Source organism: Panthera pardus, unplaced genomic scaffold, assembly GCF_024362965.1.
Source record: "Panthera pardus isolate Hobbes unplaced genomic scaffold, ASM2436296v1 HiC_scaffold_10, whole genome shotgun sequence".
Classification (NCBI taxonomy): Eukaryota; Metazoa; Chordata; class Mammalia; order Carnivora; family Felidae; genus Panthera; species Panthera pardus.
In genome coordinates this window covers 70,164,069-70,185,491 of record NW_026526655.1, presented here as the reverse complement: position 1 = coordinate 70,185,491, position 21,423 = coordinate 70,164,069, and the positions used below count along the sequence as shown (strand labels likewise).

Sequence of the window (21,423 nt, the reverse complement as noted above, 5' to 3'; positions counted from 1 at the left end):
TAGCTTTTGGACTAGATAATTCTACAAAACCACTGTTCTTCTTTACTGTGCAATAATATTCCCACCACAGGCACCATGTTTGTCTCAAAGCTCTGCTACCCAGCAGCAGTGAGGCCATGGCAAATTACTTAATTTCTCTATGTCTCAGATTCCTCAGACATAAATAGAAATAATGACATCTCCCTATTTTATAGGGTGGATGTAGAAATCAATTAAGATCATATATTTAAATGGTTTGGCATGGTGTTCACCCTAGTTACCACTCATCAAGCCTGTCATACTTTCAATAAATCTAGTGTTAGGAACTTCGTGGAGATTGGGTTAAATATACATTGATTGGTAGTCAATTAGTTTTGTAGATTTAAATTTAATTTTTAAAAAGCAAAAAAATGTTGTAAGTGGTTTGTGTTCAGTTTTAACATAATCTAAATCTCTAAAATTGCTCACTACCTATTCAAATAGAATTCATGAAGTTTACTCTGTTCAATCATTGAGATTGATCTTAAGATGTTAGTTTTCTGAAAGAAATGTGTCCTTTTTTCCCCTTATTTGCTCCATTTGTTTTACTTCCTCTGGCAGGAATGCAAATCGTTGCATGGAGAATATGTTGGACGAGCCTGTGGCCATGATCACCCATATGTCCCAGATGTTCTGTTTTGGTCAGTGATCCTGTTCTTTTCCACAGTTACTCTGTCAGCCACCCTGAAGCAGTTCAAGACCAGCCGCTATTTTCCAACCAAGGTACTTCGACTACAATTTTCCTGATCAACACGAAGTATGTTATAGTCATATGGGTTTTAAGACAAAAGAAATAGCAATTGCTGTCCTAAAAGGAGCCACTAAAAGGCTTTTTTTTTTTTTTTTTTTTTTTTTAATGTGAAGGAGCTTGCCAGGTTAGGAGTCAGGTGCGATGAGAGAGGTGCTAGGATCCTTTGTGATCCAGGTGCTGGGACTGCATGTTCCCTCTGGGCTTTTATTCTAACTTCAGATCCCAAAGATAAGCTCCCACTTTCCCACTTACGCTTTTGGAAATCAAAAGCACACACTGCATTACTGATTGTCACTTTCTTGCCCAGTGAACAGTGGGAACTATTCCAGCCTGACAGATACCTCATAGGAGCCACTGTTACATTCTCTAATTGGGAAAGCCCCTGCAAGACTCATTGGAACACTATTCTCTTTTTCATTTTTAAAGTGTCAGTCCCTCCCCCTAACCCACCACGTTTGCATCTGCATATTTGGAGAGGAAAGTAAACAGAGAAACAGCTTAGTTCAATATTTAACACTGCAAAGTAACACCTATAATGTCTGACTCAGCCAAAAAGAAAAAAAAAAGAAAAAAAAAGAAAAGAAACAAGAAAACAAGCTTTTTAGGGATGAGCTAAAGATTATGATCAAAATTCCACTCTAGGAAAATGTTTTAAGAACTGTTTCTTCCAGGTAAAACTTCTGTTTTTGTCACCTCTTCTTTCCCTAAGGTGGAAGATTAATTCCTTTCCCCTCCCCAGAGCTCAATTTAATTAATCCACAGTGGCTTTATAAATGAGAAATGGCTTGAGGCCTCTGGGTAGCTCAGTCGCTTAAGCAGCCAACTTCGACTGAGTTCATGATCTCCGTGTCTATGGTTCGAGCCCTGTGTCGGGCTGTATGCTGACAGCTCCTTGCCTGGAGCCTGCTTCAGATACTGTGTCTCCTTTCTCTGCCCCTCACCATTCACGCCTTGTCCCTCTCTGTCTCTGAAAAATAAATAAACTTCAAAAAAATTTTTTTTAAATAAATGGAAAATGGCTTTAAAAACTGGTATACACATATCTTGATGAGGACTGGGTGATGTGTGGAATTGTTGAATCACTGTATTGAACACCTGAAATGACTATAACACTGTATGTTAACTACACTGGAATTAATTTTTTTAAAAAAAGGAAAAAGAACTAGCTTATACAGAATAACTTTAAATTTTTTCCGCTCTGTTGTACACATTCCCTGCTTCCATACTTAACACGCAGATAAACTAACTAAAATATTCTGCTTCTTCAATATAAATAGATTCTTTTATTGTGCTTTAGATTATGATATTAAAATGGTACCCTTGGGAGAAAGAATCCTAAAATTCAGCCTAATGCTGGCCATGCAATCTTATTCTGTGTATTAAATATTGATGCACTTAATAAACCTAGATTTTAAATAAATTCTGAAAACAGCACAATCACCATGTAACTATTACAGAATGCCTGATTCTAGAAAGGTTGAGTGCATATCCATCTTAATGACAGAATACATAAATATATACTCAGGCTCTGACAGAGCTAATTGTAATATTATAATATGCATCAAATATAATATTGTGATATTATGTCATAAAGTGTTTATAAATTGTGATTCTGAATAGTGTTCTTGAGTACTCCTTACTATTTATAGTTCTTTAAGTGACAAGTGTTTTCATCATTTTTAGGTTCGATCCATAGTGAGTGACTTTGCTGTCTTTCTTACAATTCTGTGTATGGTTTTAATTGACTATGCCATTGGGATTCCATCTCCAAAACTACAAGTACCAAGTGTTTTCAAGGTGAAGTTATCGTAGAATTTACTATCTATGTCTCCATCTCTGCATGTTCATTTAGATGATAGCTGTAACCCTAGTACTTGAGATTTTCATGAAAATATAAGGAATAGAGGGTAATAGAGCATTCAATAAAATGCCCACTGCATGAGTAAAAATTTTGGTTTAATATTAAAAAGAAAAAAAAAAAGAAGTGTTATCTAGAGGTTAATTGAAAAATTTTTCTGTCAATTATTCTAGTAGGAATATCTATATGCAACACTCCTGAAAGATAAGGACACATTTTGAAACTAAGGGAAAAATGCGTTATTTTGATGCAAAATTGCGCAGTGGATAGGCCTTGGGAAAGAGGTAAAATTAGGTCTGGACTGGAATTCTGACCATGTTAATAAGTAAGCAATTCTTGGGCCAGTTACTTAACCTCTGTGAGCCTCAGTTTTCTCACCTGTCAGACAGGGATGGGGAGGTCCTCAAAGAATTGTCAAAATGAATTCCTTTGGGACTCATCTCAGGCACCAGCAATGTTCAGAAGCATTCCCTGAACTCCGGAAAGGACCAAGCGTCTTTATGCTCTTTTCACATAATGGCCTGTGCACACATATAAGAATTATACACATTTGTCAATGTGCTATTTATAAATGTAAATAAATTTGTCAACTGCAAATTATAAATATTAACATTATTTTATTTACTATAGGTGTTGATTAAGAACATAGATTTTTGAGCCAGTCAGAGTTTAAATTCTGTCTCCACCACTTACTACCTTTGGGATCTTGGACAACTTACTAGGCCCTTCTATGCCTCAATTTTATTATCTGTATCTTCTTTAGAATGTTTTGAACAAAAAAAGAGTTAAAATATTTAAAGCACTTAGACTAGTGCCTTGTACCTTATAAATGCTTTGTGGATATTCCTATTTTTATTAAATGTAGCTCACACACAGCATATCGGTGTATAATTGGTGCTTTCCTGGTAGCATCTGTAAGACTTAATTTGATTAGGTATTCATTAATCCAGTGACTAACTATATACATTCTTTTGTTTCCTGTAGCCTACCAGAGATGATCGTGGCTGGTTTGTTACACCTTTAGGTCCAAATCCATGGTGGACAGTAATAGCTGCTATCATTCCAGCTTTGCTCTGTACTATTCTAATTTTTATGGACCAACAGATTACAGCTGTCATCATCAACAGAAAAGAGCATAAGCTAAAGGTATATTTTAACATCCATTTTAATGCAAATGCTCATGACTTAATGGATGTCGATTGATATTTATTATACTTTGCCTGTTCATTTGTATAGTGAAATATTAAGATAATGTTTTCAGGTTTGCAATGTTTATTGTCTGTATTCATGACACTTTGTCTTACAATGAGCTTAAAATTAATTAATTTTTAATTTTTTTAATTTTTTTAACGTTTATTTATTTTTGAGACAGAGAGAGACAGAGCATGAACAGGGTCGGGGCAGAGAGAGAGGGAGACACAGAATCTGAAATAGGCTCCAGGCTCTGAGCTGTCAGCACAGAGCCCGACGCGGGGCTCGAACTCACGGACCGTGAGATCATGACCTGAGCTGAAGTCGGACGCTTAACCGACCAAGCCACCTAGGCGCCCCTAATTTTTAATTTTTTAATGTATTTATAGTGCTTGGCTGAGCCTACACTCTGAAACCTTACTTCCAGAACTTAAAATACACATTGCCAAGGCTGTACCTTTACCATGTTTAAAACAATTTAGTGAAATAACAATCCATTCTGGCGATGTGCAGCTTTACCAATTTGTCTTGTATATGCCATTCTTCTACTTCTCTATTTGATCCTAAGTATTGTCTATTAGGTTGCCTTCATTATTGGAACAAATTACATATTCAGGTATTTCTCATTTGCTTTAGTTATTCATCTTTCCATAATGTCTATGACATTATGGAAAACCCAGCCATAAATGTTATAGTTTGTAAGTGATCTCTTAGCTGAGTTTTATTGCACATTTCAATGACTTTTTTATACACAAAGAGAATAAATATGGATATATCTTATTTATTATATTCTGACTCTGTCATTTTGCAACTGTGAATAATCAAAGTTGTTCACTGGTGTGCAGTATTTCTGAGATATTTAATGTAAGCACTATCACTTCTAGGAATATGTTATATAAAATCAACAAAACCAATGAATGGTCAAAAAAAATCTAAATCAAAACTTATAAAAGCAGAACATGCACAATTAATCAAATTGTTTTGTTCTGGTATCAGATATAGTGGGGATAATTCCCTGCTATCTTCGCATACTCTTTAAACTCTAGGGAAAGTTTCCTTGTCAGAGCAACAGAAATCTTACTTTACAGGATTTCATAAGTATGTTTGTTAGAAGGATTAAACAATCTGTGATTGAACTATTTGATGGAAAATAGTAATGGCATTAATGTAAGAAAGCACAATTATTTGTAATAAATCTTACTAAGAAGGAATTTGGTGTATATTTTGGAGAAAATGTGTGTCTGTTTGAAAACAAAGAGCATTCTTCATTCTCTTTGTAGAAACTAACTCTAGTGCTCCAAACCTTTTTTAAAAGGAGTGTGTTCAATTCACTTTTTGTTTTTGTCAGACAAAATTCTTAATTATGTGGAATTTAAGAAACAAAACAAATGAGCGGAGGGAAAAAAAGAGAGAGACAAACAAGAAACAGACTCTTAACTATAGAGAACACACTGATGGTTACCAGAGGGGAGGTGGGTGGGGGATGGGTGAAATAGGTGATGGGGATTAAGGAGTGCACTTGTGATGATCTCTGGGTGATGCATGGAAGTGTTGAATCACTGTATTGTACACCTGAAACTAATATTACACTGCATGTTAATTAACTGGAATTTAAATAAAAACTTTTTTTAGAAAGGTAATTTTACAAAAATATGTCAGAAAAGTCTTGGGAACTAGACAAGTGGTATGCTGGTACATGGTTAACAGCCAGTTCTCTGCATTTACAAAAGAGAGACCCTGGTTTATAATGTTTGCTGATTTTCATGGTGTGAATACTCCCACCATGACCCATTTCAAGTTACCAGTGTGACATCAATTGGCAGGCAGAAATTTAGGAAATTAAACTATTGGTTCCCATAAGCCTATACGAGCTGGATCCAAAATACCACTGAACTACACCATTCAATATTGGAAACTTTGAGTGATGTGCAGGCCTCAAAACAAGGAATTCAGATTTCCAAGTCTAATAGACTACTTCTTTAATAACAATTATTCAAAAATATTATTTGCTTTTAAGATGTCAGTCATCTGCAAAAGCAAATACTGCCACAACTTAATTAGGAAAGTTACACAGTTGATCAAATAGATCTATAAAACGTGTGTAAGTACTGTAGGTTGAATATTGTTAGTCTGTTAACTCTGTTAAGAAGTAGGAAAACATTTTTCCCAGACACGGATTTATTTTTTAAAACTGAAAGCATCTTTATATTTTTCATTGTAAAGTAACATATGCTTTTGGTGTAAAAATTAGACAATAGGGGGGCGCCTGGGTGACTCAGTCGGTTAAGCGTCCGACTTCGGCTCAGGTCCTGATTTCGCAGTTTGTGAGTTTGAGACCCGCGTTGGGTTCTGTGCTGACAGATCAGAGCCTGGAGCCTGCTTCAGATTCTGTGTCTACCTCTCTCTCTGCTCCTTCCCTGTCCACACACACACTCTCTCTCTCTCTCTCAAAAATAAATAAACATTAAAAAATTAAAAAAAAATTAGACAATAGAGGCACCTAGGTGGCTCAGTCGGTTAAGTGTCCAACTCTTGATTTCGGCTCAGGTCATGATCTCCTGGTTTGTGGAATTGAGCCCCACATCGGACTCTGAGCTGACAGCGCAGAGTCTGCTTGGGATTTTCTCTCTCCCTCTCTTTCTACCCCTCCCCCACTTGTGTGTGTGTGTGCTCTCTGTGTCTCTCTCAAAAATAAGTAAACTTTAAAAAAAAATAAATGAAAAAAATTAGACAATATAAAAAGTTAAAAGACAAAAGTGAAAAACATAATTTCATTTCTTAGAGATTATATTGTTAAAATTTTGATATATACCCAAATATATATTTTCATATGACATATGTTACTTGTATTATTTTTCATGTAAGAGCATTAACATGGTAGTCATCCCATGCCAATATATATCTGCATTATCTTTTTGATGGCTGTATATATATTTCATTATATTACACATTTTAAAATGAGCTAAAAGACTCCTATTTTAGGAAGAAAGTAAGCCTTTCAAGTAAGTTAGGTTTTTTGTTTTTGTTTTTAGCCTTTATAATTAGGCAGAAATCCCACTGATCTCACTAAAAAAATATTCTTTATAAAGACTACCAGCTAAACTAGTACAGGCAGTATTTTTTCCTATATATTAATGGAACTGTATTGAAACAAAATATAGAAGTAAGTGAAGATTGCTGAGGGTAATATAACCTTTTTTGGCCATTCCATTTCCTTGTTCTTTCTAGGTCTCCAAGCCTTATAAATACATAACACCTGCTCCTCCTTCTTCATGAGCCTGTGGTAGGCCCTTGATATACACAGTCTTTCCAAAGCTCCAACTCAGCAAATACACTATATTTCCCCTTTAAATATTATGCAGAATAGCTAAAATATCATGTAACATTTTTAAGTGGGCTTTTCAAGTACTTGCATTTGTAGAATTAAATGTAGCATTAAAACATTTCATTTTTTTAAATTTTATTTATTTATTTTGTGGGGTCCGGGGAGAGGCAGAAAGAGAGGGAGACAGAGAATCCCAAGCAGTCTTCTCACTGTCAGCACAGAGTCTGACATGGGGCTTGAACTCACAACTGCGAGATCATGACTTGAGCCAAAATCAAGAGTCAGATGCTTAACCGACTGAGCCACCCAGGCTCCCCAAAGCCTGAAATAAACTTGAGGCTGAATTACTAAAATACATTACATTATTTATAATTAATTTTTTATTAGACAAATAAGTGACTATGCAATCAAATTTTTATATTTTATCCCTTCATAGCCTGGATTTAGTAAATAATAGAGCAAGTCTGACTTCATCATAAGCTCTGCTATGTTGCCATGAGTAGAAGAATTAATCTTTTCTTGGTCCCTGTAAGTCTGAACACCCCATCCTCCTCCTTAGATGTGGATGTTTGCAAAGCAAGTTCCTTCCAGTGAAGATATATTTTACGTACACTGAACACTTTTTTTTTTTAACCTCTAACCATTATAAGCTTCAGTATAGTGCGGTCTGCTGCTGCTGATTTTCCTGTTAATAACAATAAAAAAATCACATTCTCAGAACATTCTTGAGTCAGAGTAACGGTTTGTTCCATAGCTACTCTCCCCACCTGTTGCTTCACTGAAATGTTTGCACAGTCTCTTGGCTTTGACTTGAACCACACTGTCAGGAAAAGATACGTGTTTCTTGAGTATATCCCCAGACCACAAGTTAACCACATTTTCAGCTTTTACTAATTTTTTTTATCACTTGAAAACCCATTTTTGCCTTGGTTGAATTATGCCCCCCAAAAGCTTAATGAATCATGTTTTCTAGTTTCTGTAACAAACACCTGGTTGACCCCACATTGTGTATTTCAGTCCACATCACATATCCAAGTCACCTTGGAATTCATCATTTGTATGTCTCCCAAACTTACATTTTAGATCTTTTCACCTTTTCTTCACTTCCATTACCAAAGTAGTTTTCTTATAGGGCATTTTTTCATGCCATTAAAAATGTTTATATCATTTTGAGAGTGTTACTACATACAGAGTAAAGCTGTGTTGAGCTGAAGAAGTTGGCCCAACTCACTAAGTGACTTCCTCCTCCTCCTTCAGAATGAGGAGGCTCAAATTAGCAAAATTTCAACTCACTGCACCTCATGGTCTTTGGGGTCATTCAGGAGTGATAGAAGCTGCAAAATGCAAGTGTAAAAATTTGAGAAGGCAAATTATTATCTGTATTCTATATGGATACAAATCCATACTCTCTCCAGCACTTCTTGTTTTTTACCTGGAGAAGTGGGCTAGGCCTAGGTTAGCTGAATCCCTTTGAAAAGCATTAGAAATAACTGCCTTTTTTTAAAGTACATTCTCTAAAAGTGGAAAGAAAGACACTATGTTACAGAAAAGAAAGTTTCTGTTAAGATACAACTGTGGGCTTTTCTACATGTTTCTGTAGACAGTTCAGGCTTCTTTTGACATCATTTTTAATAAACAGCAATACAATCTCAGATCACTTGAGTAAATGAATGCATTTGCAACATTCATTTGGCACCACATTCTCTTGATGATTATGGCATTTGATATGTTCTTTTTTGCCCTCTTTGTCAGCCTGGTTCTTCATGTCAATCTATAGTCTTTTATGTGGTTAACTTGACAGATGCAGGAAATTGCTGCCAAGCTTTGAAATGAATTTTTTCAGCAGTGGCATCTGGGTATCAGATGGTCCTCTTGGCTGGCCTCTTGTCTTGCTGCATGTTGGTTTTAGTGGGGTCTGGTGTAGCATCACCTGTTGCTATGCTCCCTTTTCCTCCCATATGTCCATTTCCTGTGATTCATGGATGAAAGTGAGAATAAAAGCTCCGATTCTGTCTTTATTTCAGAAAAATCTACAGAAATATGTTAGAAGGTACAGAGTTCTCTCTCTGACAAAGGGATACTTCTCTTTGGCTGTCATGCCTATCAGCTAATAATTTGGGTACAAAGACCAAGTTTTAAGATATTTAATGAAACGCAAGAAGGATGATGATTAATTAGTAGAAGTGCCAGCACTGCTTTATTTCCTTTGATTCACATGAAATTAAGATGCTCCCATTACTGTACAACAAAATCGGGAGGGGATTGTATTTTGTGTTTATTAGATACTTGTGTTTTACAAAACTAGCTTTCTAAATTTAAAAATGAAATTATTCACTCTGAAACCATTATTTTGTCTGCTTCCTGCAATCCAGAATTGCACTGTTTATATTTGTATCATATTTGTAAAACCCTAAGTAAGAGCTATAGGAAATCACTATCATGAAGAAGGCCTTCCTTGTATTATTAAGCCATAGTGAACATGAACCCTGGGAAAGCCTAGGATGTGCCAAAAAACGCATGCGCAAGTGAGAATCTCAAAGCCCCTGTCCCCTGCCCTCCTCTGATGTTTATCTCATGGCTGTTAGCACTTCTTCCATTCTCTTAGCAGTACCTTAACTTTGCAAAACAGCCCAGGGGGCACCATTCACACTATACTCCCTCAGAGGCAGAGCTAGGTCCTTTGCTTTCTACATCCTTCTCACTCCAGAGTCCCTAGGACAAAACGCTCCTCTAACTGGTTAAGACATGGTCCTTTAAAGGGACCAAAATTTGAGTTCTATTCTATGTGGCTACATCTTCCAAATTGTTCATTGGACTAGAAGACCATAGTGTGGCTCTGGTGAAGCTTCTTCCAATGCTGTTTTGGTTAAGGTGACACCAGAGTGTTTCTCTTCCGGTGTCCCAGCTCTTAGTAATAAAAATCTTTCCTGAGTTACCTGCAAAAAAAAAAAAAAAAAAGTTTCTAGAGTCCTATTCACGAGGGAATTTGAATTTAGGCATTCTTGTGAGCTGGAACATTGCTACAGCTAAGCCAGGTTGCCACTGTCGTGGTGACAGCACAGGAGGAAAATGTCCTTATGTGGATATCTGCCATTTTCTCCTCACTGTCGTCTCCTGCACTTTTATCATTTCGTAGGGGTAGACAGAAAGAAAAGGAAGTGCAATTGACTTTAAGTGTGTTTCTCTTAATAGAATGATTAACAAAACAAAATAGCAGAAAGAAAACACCACCAGGACGAGTATGCAACAAATACTCAGCATATTTCACACTCCTGGCTATAGGAGCTTTCATATTAACTAGAAACTGCTTGCAGTTTGGTAAAACTGCCTGGTTAAAAAAAAAAAGGCCAAAATTATTCCTCTAGAAGAATTGGTAATTTCTGCTCATATTCATAGTAACAAACTTAATGGCTATATTTATTTTAAATTATACTTATTAAACCCAATTCTATCATGGTTTAAGTATGCATATTTCCCTCTAAAAAAGCCAATCTGTTCCTTATTGATTGCTTCTTGTGTGCCAATGATTGTGTTAAAAACTACAGGAAAGGGGCACCTGGGTGGCTGAGTCTGTTGAGCGTCTGACTTTGGCTCAGGTCATGATCTCAAGGCTCTAGCTCATGAGTTCCAGCCCTGTATCACTTCGAGCTCGCTGCTGTCAGTGCAGAGCTCACTTTGGATCTTCTGTCCCTCTCCCTCTCTGCCCCTAACCGGCTTGTGCTCTCTCTCTCAAAAATAAATAAATCTTAAAAAAAAAAAAAACTACAGGAAATATTGAGAAATTATATAAGTGACCTGCCCTTAAGAAACATGTAATTTTATTGAGGAGCCTTGAAACAAATGAGTACAAATAAAAAATTATTGTTCAATTGCCAGAATATAATAGTCCCTAACATTTACTGAATGCTTAGTGTATATTAGACATTGTTCTAAATGATTTTCAAAGTTAAACAATTTAATTCTCACAACAACCCAAAGGGGTGCCTCCTGTTATCACCATCATCCTTTTTCAGATAGGGAAACAGAGGCACAAGAGGTTAAATGATTTGTCCAGGGGCATTGGTTGAGCCAGCATTTGATCCCGGGCCACCTATCTCCAGAATCTAAGCCGTTAACCACTTTATCATACTACCTTTCATGAAGTAGTCATTAATAGTTGGAGCGTAAAGTAGGCCAAGCCATTCGCTACCTCTGAGGCTTTTTGCTGATGATTTCCTATGGTGGGGGGAGGGCGAGGGAAACGCTGCTTGCTCTTCCCCACCTGCCCTCAGCCACTCACCCTGTCCTAGAGAGCTGTCTTACTTCCCTGCATCTCCACTCCACATGCCTCCTGCACCTGTTTCCTCAGTTATGTTTCCTGCCTGGTCCTAGAAAGCATGGAAGTTTGCAACACCTGGAGGTCAGTGAGAGTGGAGCAGGATCACAGAGAGGTAGAAAACACAAAAACTTTCATTTTAGGGAGGGGCCAAATATTTCTGGTGCTGAAACTGAAACAGATGAGAATAAGATAGAGAATAAAAGCTGTATTAGAATAAAAATAGGTAAATATAAGGAAGCTTAGATTCCATGATATTATTTTTCCCAGTAAGACATTGAGACACCCTCCCATTGAGACAAAAGAAGGCAATTGGACACAGAATGTTTGAGAAGAGTTTCTGTTTAGGAGATCTGATGTGAAGGGCTTCTTAAGCATTGTCGGGAAGTAATTTCTATTCACAGGCCATTCTGAGTGTTGTTGTTGATACAATCCTTACTTTGTTTTCTGTTTTCTACCTGATGCCTGGTATATGGTGTTCAGTAATTTTTTGGTATGAATTAATCACAAATGAGTAGATATACGAATTGTGATTCAACTTGCCTACTTAAGGAAACTAAGAGAAGTGACTGTATTTAATAATGACTTTATACAACAGAAATAGAATGGAAACTAACATAATATTAACCCAGTAATACATTAAACCTATTAAAGTAGATAGAAGTCACTATAATCATAATTGTAAATGGAGCATTTGCAGCTTTTCTTTAAGTGGATTATATGTTTTCACACTGTTACCTTTTTATCTTTAACTTGTTTTGCATTTTAGAATCAGTTGTCTAAGACTCAAGGTAATCTCTCTTTCCTATTCTTATGGTTTCATGGTGGTGGTATCATTTGTCTCTATGCTAAGTTCAGTTTCTGTGAGAATCCTCTTTTCTTTCCACAGAAAGGTTGCGGGTACCATCTGGATCTATTGATGGTGGCTGTCATGCTAGGGGTGTGCTCCATCATGGGCCTGCCATGGTTTGTGGCTGCCACTGTCCTGTCCATCACTCATGTCAACAGCTTAAAACTGGAATCAGAATGTTCAGCTCCAGGAGAACAGCCCAAGTTTCTTGGCATCCGGGAGCAAAGGGTTACTGGGCTTATGATTTTTATTCTTATGGGTTCATCAGTCTTCATGACCAGTATTCTGAAGGTAATTAAGTCTACCTTTATGAAGTTGAGAGAGGGCAGAATATATTTATTATTGTTTAAGAAATCTCACTTGAAGCTAAGCCAACAATTTGCAAATATTGTATGACACGTGATACAAATGATAAATTTCTTTACCATGTTTATACAACTTCTTAACGGGAAGTTATGGGCTATATTTCAGAATCCTTAAAAACATAAGAAATTTAGTCTGGCAAAGTAAAGTTTGATGTGTAAATTATTATCATAATTTTGAAACAGTTACCAAGTTATGGGGACAGGTCACTCATTTCTAACTAATTTCTGACTTGAGTTCACTGTAGGCCTACATGAAATAAAGTCTCTATTTTCTTGTCCGATGTATTTGCAATTAACATTACCTAGTGCAAAATAGAGGTACAGAGATGAGCAATGTAATGGTCATGGCCACATACGCAGTTTTGTGTATTAAATGTTACATGAAACTACTACATGGACATCACTATTGTATGTACTTATTTTTTCACATTTAAAATAATTGAATCCATTTTGAAAAGCGTTAAAGAGTAATTATTTTGGCATAGAATTTTGGCAGATATTACCAAGGTATGTCAATTATATTTTAAATTATAGCTCATTTTATTTGCCTGTACTTTGAAAATTTTGATGGAATCCTTCAGTCATTTATACAAGTTTACTTATATTTATCATTTTTTGCAAGTACATTTGTAAGAATTCATTTCTATGTTATATAAGTAACTATAGAACTAGAATTATGCTGAGCTAGTCCAGGAAAAAGAGAAAAATTGAACAGTTCACATGCTTGCAAATATCTGGCATAATGTAAGAACATCTAGATGTTAGCTCCATTCTTCATCTTTAATCCCAATATCTTTTTTTCTTTCTTATTACTTTATTATGCAAATAAAACTTCATTTTAGTTGTCATATTTAGAAATCAGTGTAAGAGAATGTTTGAAGCCTAAATCTTTCAATACTGTGAACATAAACCATCCATTGAACACTTCAGTGTATAGTTACAGATAAGCTTTATCAAATAACCTTAACCAACCCAAAAATTAAATGGAGAAAAGACGAGGAAGGGAATTAAATTACATTATTTTAAAAGCATATTCTGAGTCATAGTTTCCAAAGCTACTATATTTATTTATAAATAAATATCTGTATTAGCCTGGTTAACACATATCTTAACTTTTACATAGAAATTACTTTTTAAAAAGTTTCCTCATTTAAAACTATGTAATTGGAGAACACATTTCAATTATTTTAATGTTTACTTATTTTTGAGAGAGAGTAAGTGAGCGAGAGCAGGGGAGGGACAGAGAAAGAGGAAGACACAGAATCTGAAGCAGACTCCAGACTCTGAGCTGTCAGCACAGAGCCCAACAGGGGGCTTGAACTCATGAATCTTTGCTAAATCATGACCTGAACCAAAGTCCAATGCTTAACTGACTGAGCTACCCAGGTGCCCCTGGAGAAAACATTTCAATGGCATAAATAATTACATTTGTCTAAACTACTATAATAACCTGCATCAGATTCATTTGGAAGTGCTACTCCAGCTCAGAACTGGTAAAGACTAAAGTAACACTTGTATTTATTTAAAACAATGGTAAAAATTGAAAAAAACTATAGCAAATTTCACTACACACTGTTGATACCAAATTTCACTATCTCTATGACAGAAAATTAGACAGTTTATAAATAGAATAGGCTTATATCAAGATTGCTTTCATGTTTCTGACCAATTAACTTTATAAATATAAAGTTACATAATATAAACATAAACTTTATAAAAATAAATATAACTTTATAAAATATATCTAATATTCACCTAAATTATTTCCAGATAAATGTAGTTCTCTTTTCAGTAAATTTAGTCTTGTTTTTTCTCTTCAAATGGTAACAAAAATTTTCACCATCTTAAATATTCCTGTGCCTGAAATAGTCTCAGCACTCTGGTACAGAAAATATCAAAGTTTTCATTGAACACATACCTTTTTTTTCCCCTCCAGGTAGATTAAAAACAACTGTCATCTGTTTTATTTTGTCCTGTTTGTATAGTTATATTCATGTGGTCACATAAAAATCATTATCTTATCATTGTGAGGCAAAATTCAAATTTCCCTATAGTAGTACAATAATAATAGTTAATATTTATTGTTTATTATGTATTATAAATGTACTTTTTTAGGCTTTGGCCTATTAAATACTCATAACAACCCTATTATCCCCATCCCTCTTTAGATATATGTGGGGAAGCTAGGGCACAGAGAGCTTAAGTAACTGACCTAAGATTATGCAGCTAAAAAAGTGCTAGAGTGGGGATTTGAACCTGAGTCTTCTGACTTGGCCCACTATTGCTTCTAAAATATTTTTCTGTGTTTTTCTTTGGTAAGCGAAAAACAGCATGAGCAGTTATTTGAACATAACTTGTATCTTTTTTCTAATTGTTCTTTTACAGTTTATTCCCATGCCCGTGCTATATGGGGTGTTTCTTTATATGGGTGCTTCATCTCTAAAGGGAATTCAGGTAAATTGCTTTCAGTAAATGATGCACATCTGTGATGACTTATCTTGGGTCGATTCATGCTAAATCATGTGATAGCTAAGAAAATGACATCATCTGACGATCAGCTTTCAGACCACAATTAAATTTCTTCAACCTGGTTCCTAACTTTAAGGTACTTTTGTTTACCATAAGTTATGTTAAAACTGTATAAGGTTTAGACTTTACAACCCTCTTAGAAAAGTAATGACAGTATATTTCAAAATATATCCAAAAGCTTTTAATCTTTGCTACTGTAATCGTGTGTATGGAACAGAAAAGAACTGTATGCACAAAGATGTTCATTGTAACACATACTATCAAAATATTGGAAATAACCCAACTATCCATCAGCAGTAAAATAATTAAGTGGTCTATGGTACAGTCATTTAAAATTGGTAATTATGATGGCCATAAAAGGAACATGATAAAAATGCTTATGGCTTAATAATCCAAAGCAAAAAAGTAGGAAAACAAGCTGTACCTACCATAGGTTTATAAAGCTGTGAGTGTGAATGGACCAAAAAGGAAGGTAGATAAATAAAAACAATTTATTAGGGTAGTGAGACCCTGGGTGATTCTTTTCCTTTTATGCTTGTGTTTCTATCGTTATTACAATTATAGTTATAGGATTCTTTTTTAAAAAAATTAAAACTAAAAGTAAAGGTACAGGGTAAGGCAATTTCAAGGTACAAAGGAAAACTTAGTTGTTTAAGTATTGGTTAAATCAGTGTAATTATACGAATTTTCTATTGCTGCATAACAGATTACAGTTCACTTAGTGGCTTTAAACGACAAACACTTATTATCTCACATTTTGTGCGGGTTATGAATTTGGGAGTAGATTAGCCGGGTGGTTCTAGCTCCAGGTGTCTCATTTGGTTCCTGTCAGAATATGGACAAGGTCTGCAGGCATCTGAAAGCTTGAATAGGACTGGAGGACCAGGGTCTGAGATGGCTGATCACACGGCTGTGGGAAAAGGCATCAGCCTCTCCCTGGCTTTTGGCAGGATGCCCCAGGTTTGTTTGTTTGTTGTTGTTGCTGTTGTTGTTTTGCCACACAGGCCTCTCCACAGGAGACTCAAGTGCCCTCATGACCCGGAAGCTAACTTCCATCAGCGTGAGCAACCCGAAAGAGAGGGAGGGTGGAGTCACTGTGCCTTTTGGCTTAGTTGCCAAAGTCACACATGGTCACTTCCACTTTTTTCTTATATGTTAGGGGTGAGTCATTATATCCAGCTTGCACACGTGGAGGGAAATTAGACCCCATCTCTTGAAGAGACTAGTGTGGAAGAATTTGTGGACACATTTTAAAATGACCACAACTGTATTGTAAATCTTTGCGGAGGTGCTTAGCAAATTATTCATGCTTATGATACTATAATGGTTTGAATAGTGCTTCCCCCAAATTCACGCCCGCTTGGAAACTCAGGATGTGACCTTATTTAAAGATAGAGTCTTGGAGATGGATTAGTTTTGGAACTCAAAATGAGCTCATTTTCACCCTAAATCCAGTGACTGGCATCCTTCTAAGAAGAGAGGACACAGAGAGACACAGGGAAGAATGCCACACAAGGACAGAGGCAGATTTCTACTTAAATTTACCTTTGAATAATCTTGTCTTATAACTTAACATTATTGATCTGAAGCACTAAAGTTTTCTTGAAAGGAGACGAATTCTGAGGGCTATTTATTGAAAATAAATCTATTTTTTGTTGGCCAAAAGGAATACATAAATTGCTGCTTTTCCTATGACACTACTAGTCGCATTGCTGTTCAAATACATGAAAGAAAGGTCACCTGGTTATTATGATTTTGTCAAATTTCACACATGTTAATGGAGCACAGGGTGCTGGATGGCAAGCCGTGGTTCAACGGTAGACTACAAGAGAAATTGAAATAGGTAATTCATCACTCACAGGTCCTGGAGGAAGTACCTGGCACACCTGAAGGGACCACATGAGGAAGTCAAGGCAGAGTACAGACAGAGAAAGAATCAAGACCTGGGCCACATGCCTTTATTTGGATATGTGGATAAAGTGCTTTGGGGTTCCTGGTCTAAGGCTGATTGATCAATTCAAATAAAAAGAGCAGGGTTTTGGGAAGCCCCATGGGGGTCTTTTCTAAGGAGCACACAAGGGGAAGGCTGTGGGAGTTAGGGGAGAGTATTTATTGTAAGGACATTTCGGGGAGCCATCTCAGAAACTTACATTTGCTTGTTAGTCTGCCGGCTGTAGTCCGGTGCATGTGTTTACATGAGGGGCTAGTTGTCAATTCAGGTGACCACAGGCTGCTTAGCCAAACAGAACGGATACCAAGGCAATAATACCATGGGGGATAGCTTAGTTAAATTCTTGACACTGAAGGACAGGCAGTACAGAAATCTCTTCCTGAATGAACAACTAACCAGTTTCTGACTTTGAGAGAAGAAAAAGCATTCAGCCTTAGGAAAGTACTGGATGTCAGAACTGAGGCAAAACTTCAATACAAAGTCATTGAAAGATCACTGGACATCCCAAATAGATACTATGACTGTTTTTTCCTGACACTGGGTGAAATTTACCTGGGAGAGGGAAATAGTTGAGAAGTGTTATGCATTTAAATTTTACTCAAATTGGATTTAACTTGCTCATTTATAATTTCATGTATGAAAAATGTATTTTGAAAGAATTGGTTTGATAACGCAGATAGGGAAGAGTGCCGAGGAGGTTTTATTTGTTTTACTGTTTTTTGTGGTTTTTTTTGTTTGTTTTTTGCCTTTGGCAAAAGTTCCACGAGCACTAATTTCATCTGTAAGTGAAAAGTATTTATTATTAGGCCCCAGGCTCACATAAATACAGCAGCAGAAGTTTAAGAAACAAAGTAAAATCATTTTGATAGGTTTCAACAGATTTTTCCTCCTAATTCCACTCACATGATTTTATACCCATGAGGTTTAGAACTAAACAAGAATGTCAGGTTTTGGAATTATTTGGGGTGTGAATCTCTCAATTGAAAATTGAGGAAAACTTTATTAAAGGCCCATGAGAAAAGTAAAATGAGTTTTAAATAGCACGAATGAAACAGCAAGCAGGGTCTCACACTGAGAACAGCGTTAGTGAAAATTTAAGTGAACCCGGAACTCAGGAAGTTGAAATTCCTATTTGGGCTAACTGGGTGGGGGAATGGAATATTGAGATTAGGGCAAGATAAAAGCCAAATGCAAAACTCAGGATACATGTGTCATGATTATCTTTACTTGAGTAGTAATAAGCATGTGCTGGGTACCAACAGTTCCAGGAGCATGTTACTTAGTTACCCTATATGCTGAAGGAACCTGTATGCTACCTGTTTGGCAATATTATGAAACATATTATCTAGGCTTCTCACTGTGCAACATGGCAGAAAAAACAGATCACAGTGTTCTTATGAATGCTGTTTCTATACTCAGATATATAACCACATCTATATTCATTCCAACACTTCAGGAATCCAAAGTAAAGCAAATGTGCCATTTAAGCAATAACAATGGAAGCACCCACACACTGAAGAACACTTATGCAATAACAGCTTCACAAATGGAGAAATGATAGCTGGGAAAAACAAGTTCTATCGAAACTGAAACATTCAGTTATAAGCCAGAGATTTTACTTTATTTCCTCCCTATTCCCACCTCCACCAATCACCAAATTTTCTTTAATGACATGTAATTTAAAGAGATATTTAAGAGATAGAAATAAGAGCTAATGAAATGTTTGGGGACAATATGGAGAAGGATAAACCAAGAAAAAGAAATTCAGCACTTGGTACTTGGCATAGAAGGTTTTCAATAAATGATTTTAGAAGGTATTAATGAATATAAATAAATACCTGAACAGTGGGTGAACTAACCTACATATGATTCTGGTTTAGATGACTGAGGGAAGAAAGGTCATGCTGTGCCATAAGTCAAGGAACATGGAAGAAAAGATGGGTTTATGCTGAGTTTGAGATTCTTATTATATATATATAGCAAGTTTTGGTTAAAAAAAAAAAAGGATGTTTGGCCCTGACATTTTACTCCATGGGTATTTGTCGCTTGGCATATTAATTTTGGAATACCTGATGAGAATTGCTTACAATTTTTTCATAAATTAGCTAAAAGATAAGATCAAATATCAGTCTTTTGAAGATGCATAATAGATATTACTGTAGAAATGGTATGAAAGAACTGACAGTGATTGAAACCATCATTTTCTAAATAATCACTTCTTGTTGGAAACATTGGAAACTGCAAAAATTGGCCTGAGAAATATTAAACAAAACGCTCCACATAGAATAAAACTAACCTGCAGTAAAATATGTTAGTAAGTAGAATGTGATTGAAGATTTAAACTTCTTGTGAAAATTTCATATATAAAATTTGAATTGGGAAATTTTGCATTGGTACATAAAAATGGTCTCAAAATCAAAATTGTAACAATAATATATAGTCCAAAAATAACTGGACTACCTTCGTGGTAAGACTTAAACAGAACTAATAATAAAATACGGTTGAAAAAATTGTAAATGGTTTGACCGTGCACTATAGGAAATTGATCAAGAAATCAAATTAACAAAGTTTGCTCTGGAAAATACTTTATTAACAGTAATTCATCTAGGTTAAGTCTTTGTGGCTAAGGTGTTTGTGTTTCTAAAGACAACCTCAAAACCTTGTTGGGGGTCGAAGTGTCAAGGCCAAAACAGCAGAATCAAAACATCCTACTCAGCAGCAGGATCTGGGTCGAGAGCTCAGGAGAGAGAGAGCAAGAGCGAGAGTGCTGAAGTAGAGACCTAGGTCTAGAAGTCTCTAACAAGCATGTGAAATTTGAACCTTGGGTATGGATGAGCTCTTTCAGGAGAGGAGAGAGTATGGCAGTCAAGGAATCCCCAAGCTAATTGTGATGTGATAATGAGAAAGAGGATGATGATTTTCTTTTTTCTCTCAAGGCTATACTCTTCCAAGTAGCAACATTTAGCATTGACTTTAATATTTTTAAACTCTTCTAAGTTACAGCCTGTCTCCATATTCAAGAAAATGTGGAATGCTATGAAACTGAAATTGTGCGTTTCAGAGTGTATGCATGGCAATCCCATTGTCCTGATGCCCAGAGGTCAACTTAAGTGTGATCCAGATGTAGCATATTTTGGACCATATTGAACATCTACTTGTCCTACTTGTATCGTTGTCTGTAAAAAGAAACTTAGTCTGTTTATCTTTTAGTTCTTTGATAGAATAAAGCTCTTCTGGATGCCTGCAAAACATCAGCCAGATTTTATATACCTAAGGCATGTGCCACTTCGAAAAGTCCATCTCTTCACAGTTATTCAGATGAGTTGCCTTGGCCTTTTGTGGATAATAAAAGTTTCAAGAGCTGCTATTGTCTTTCCCATGATGGTAAGAAACTTTTAAGTCCACTTTTTTTCTCCTCCTCTGATTTTCTGCTTTGGAAACACATAAAACTGAAATTGGAACAATAGAGTCATTTTGAACTATTATTGGAAACCATGGCATAAACTTGAGTTACTAACACTAGTGACTAAGATAGAGTTTGAGATTATACATGAATTTCAGTGATTCATATTAGTTTTGTCTCTATCATCCTGAATATTCGCAGTGGTTTGAATTAATTGAAGTTAGGTAGAAAAATGTAAACTTTGAAAATGTAGCATTAAAGATGTAGCACTAGCAAATCTGAAAAACTAGGGGGATTTTAAAATTAAATTTTATGAAATATTGCATATAAATTTCAAATACTGCATTCAAATACTGAATTTGAGTGACTATAAATAATTTAAAATATCATCACAGGTAAGAATGGTTTAATGTTCATTAAAATAATGCAAATTATTAATTACATCTATCAAAGGAAACAATCCAATATATTTTGTAGGGCTCTTTTTTTTTTTTTTTTTTTTTTTTTTAATGGCCTCTTTAAGAGACTCCTTTACTGGGCAAAATCAGGGCTGTTATTCTGGGGATGTGGTAAGAAAAGGAACTGAAGGATGCAAAGGTACAGTGTCTCATACACACATGACTTCAAGTGCCACTTTAATCTCAGTCTTAACTGAAATTGACTTGTTTCCATCAAGAACCAAAGCTACATCTCCCATTTTAATTTTTTCCCTGTTTTAAACTATCTTATTGTTTACTTCAGGTGTTAGCTCTGGTATTTGTGAGAAAATTGATGGACTTTCTGTTTACAAAACGGGAGCTCAGCTGGTTGGATGATTTAATGCCCGAGAGTAAGAAAAAGAAACTAGAAGATGCTGAAAAAGAAGTA

The 21,423-nt window shown here is 35.8% G+C and overlaps 1 protein-coding gene across 7 annotated transcripts in view; it reads left to right on the top strand.

Annotated features, from left to right (window-relative positions):
- Nucleotides 1–21,423, top strand: part of SLC4A10 (solute carrier family 4 member 10) — a 294,893-nt gene that overhangs the window by 252,724 nt on the left and 20,746 nt on the right. For all 7 annotated transcript variants that reach the window (XM_019457640.2, XM_019457673.2, XM_019457667.2 and 4 more), the window contains 7 exons: nt 580–741; nt 2,453–2,566; nt 3,612–3,773; nt 12,348–12,599; nt 15,059–15,127; nt 20,364–20,537; nt 21,298–21,420. In XM_019457640.2, coding sequence (XP_019313185.1) covers nt 580–741; nt 2,453–2,566; nt 3,612–3,773; nt 12,348–12,599; nt 15,059–15,127; nt 20,364–20,537; nt 21,298–21,420 — 1,056 coding nt within the window. The remainder of the gene's footprint in view (nt 1–579; nt 742–2,452; nt 2,567–3,611; nt 3,774–12,347; nt 12,600–15,058; nt 15,128–20,363; nt 20,538–21,297; nt 21,421–21,423) is intronic.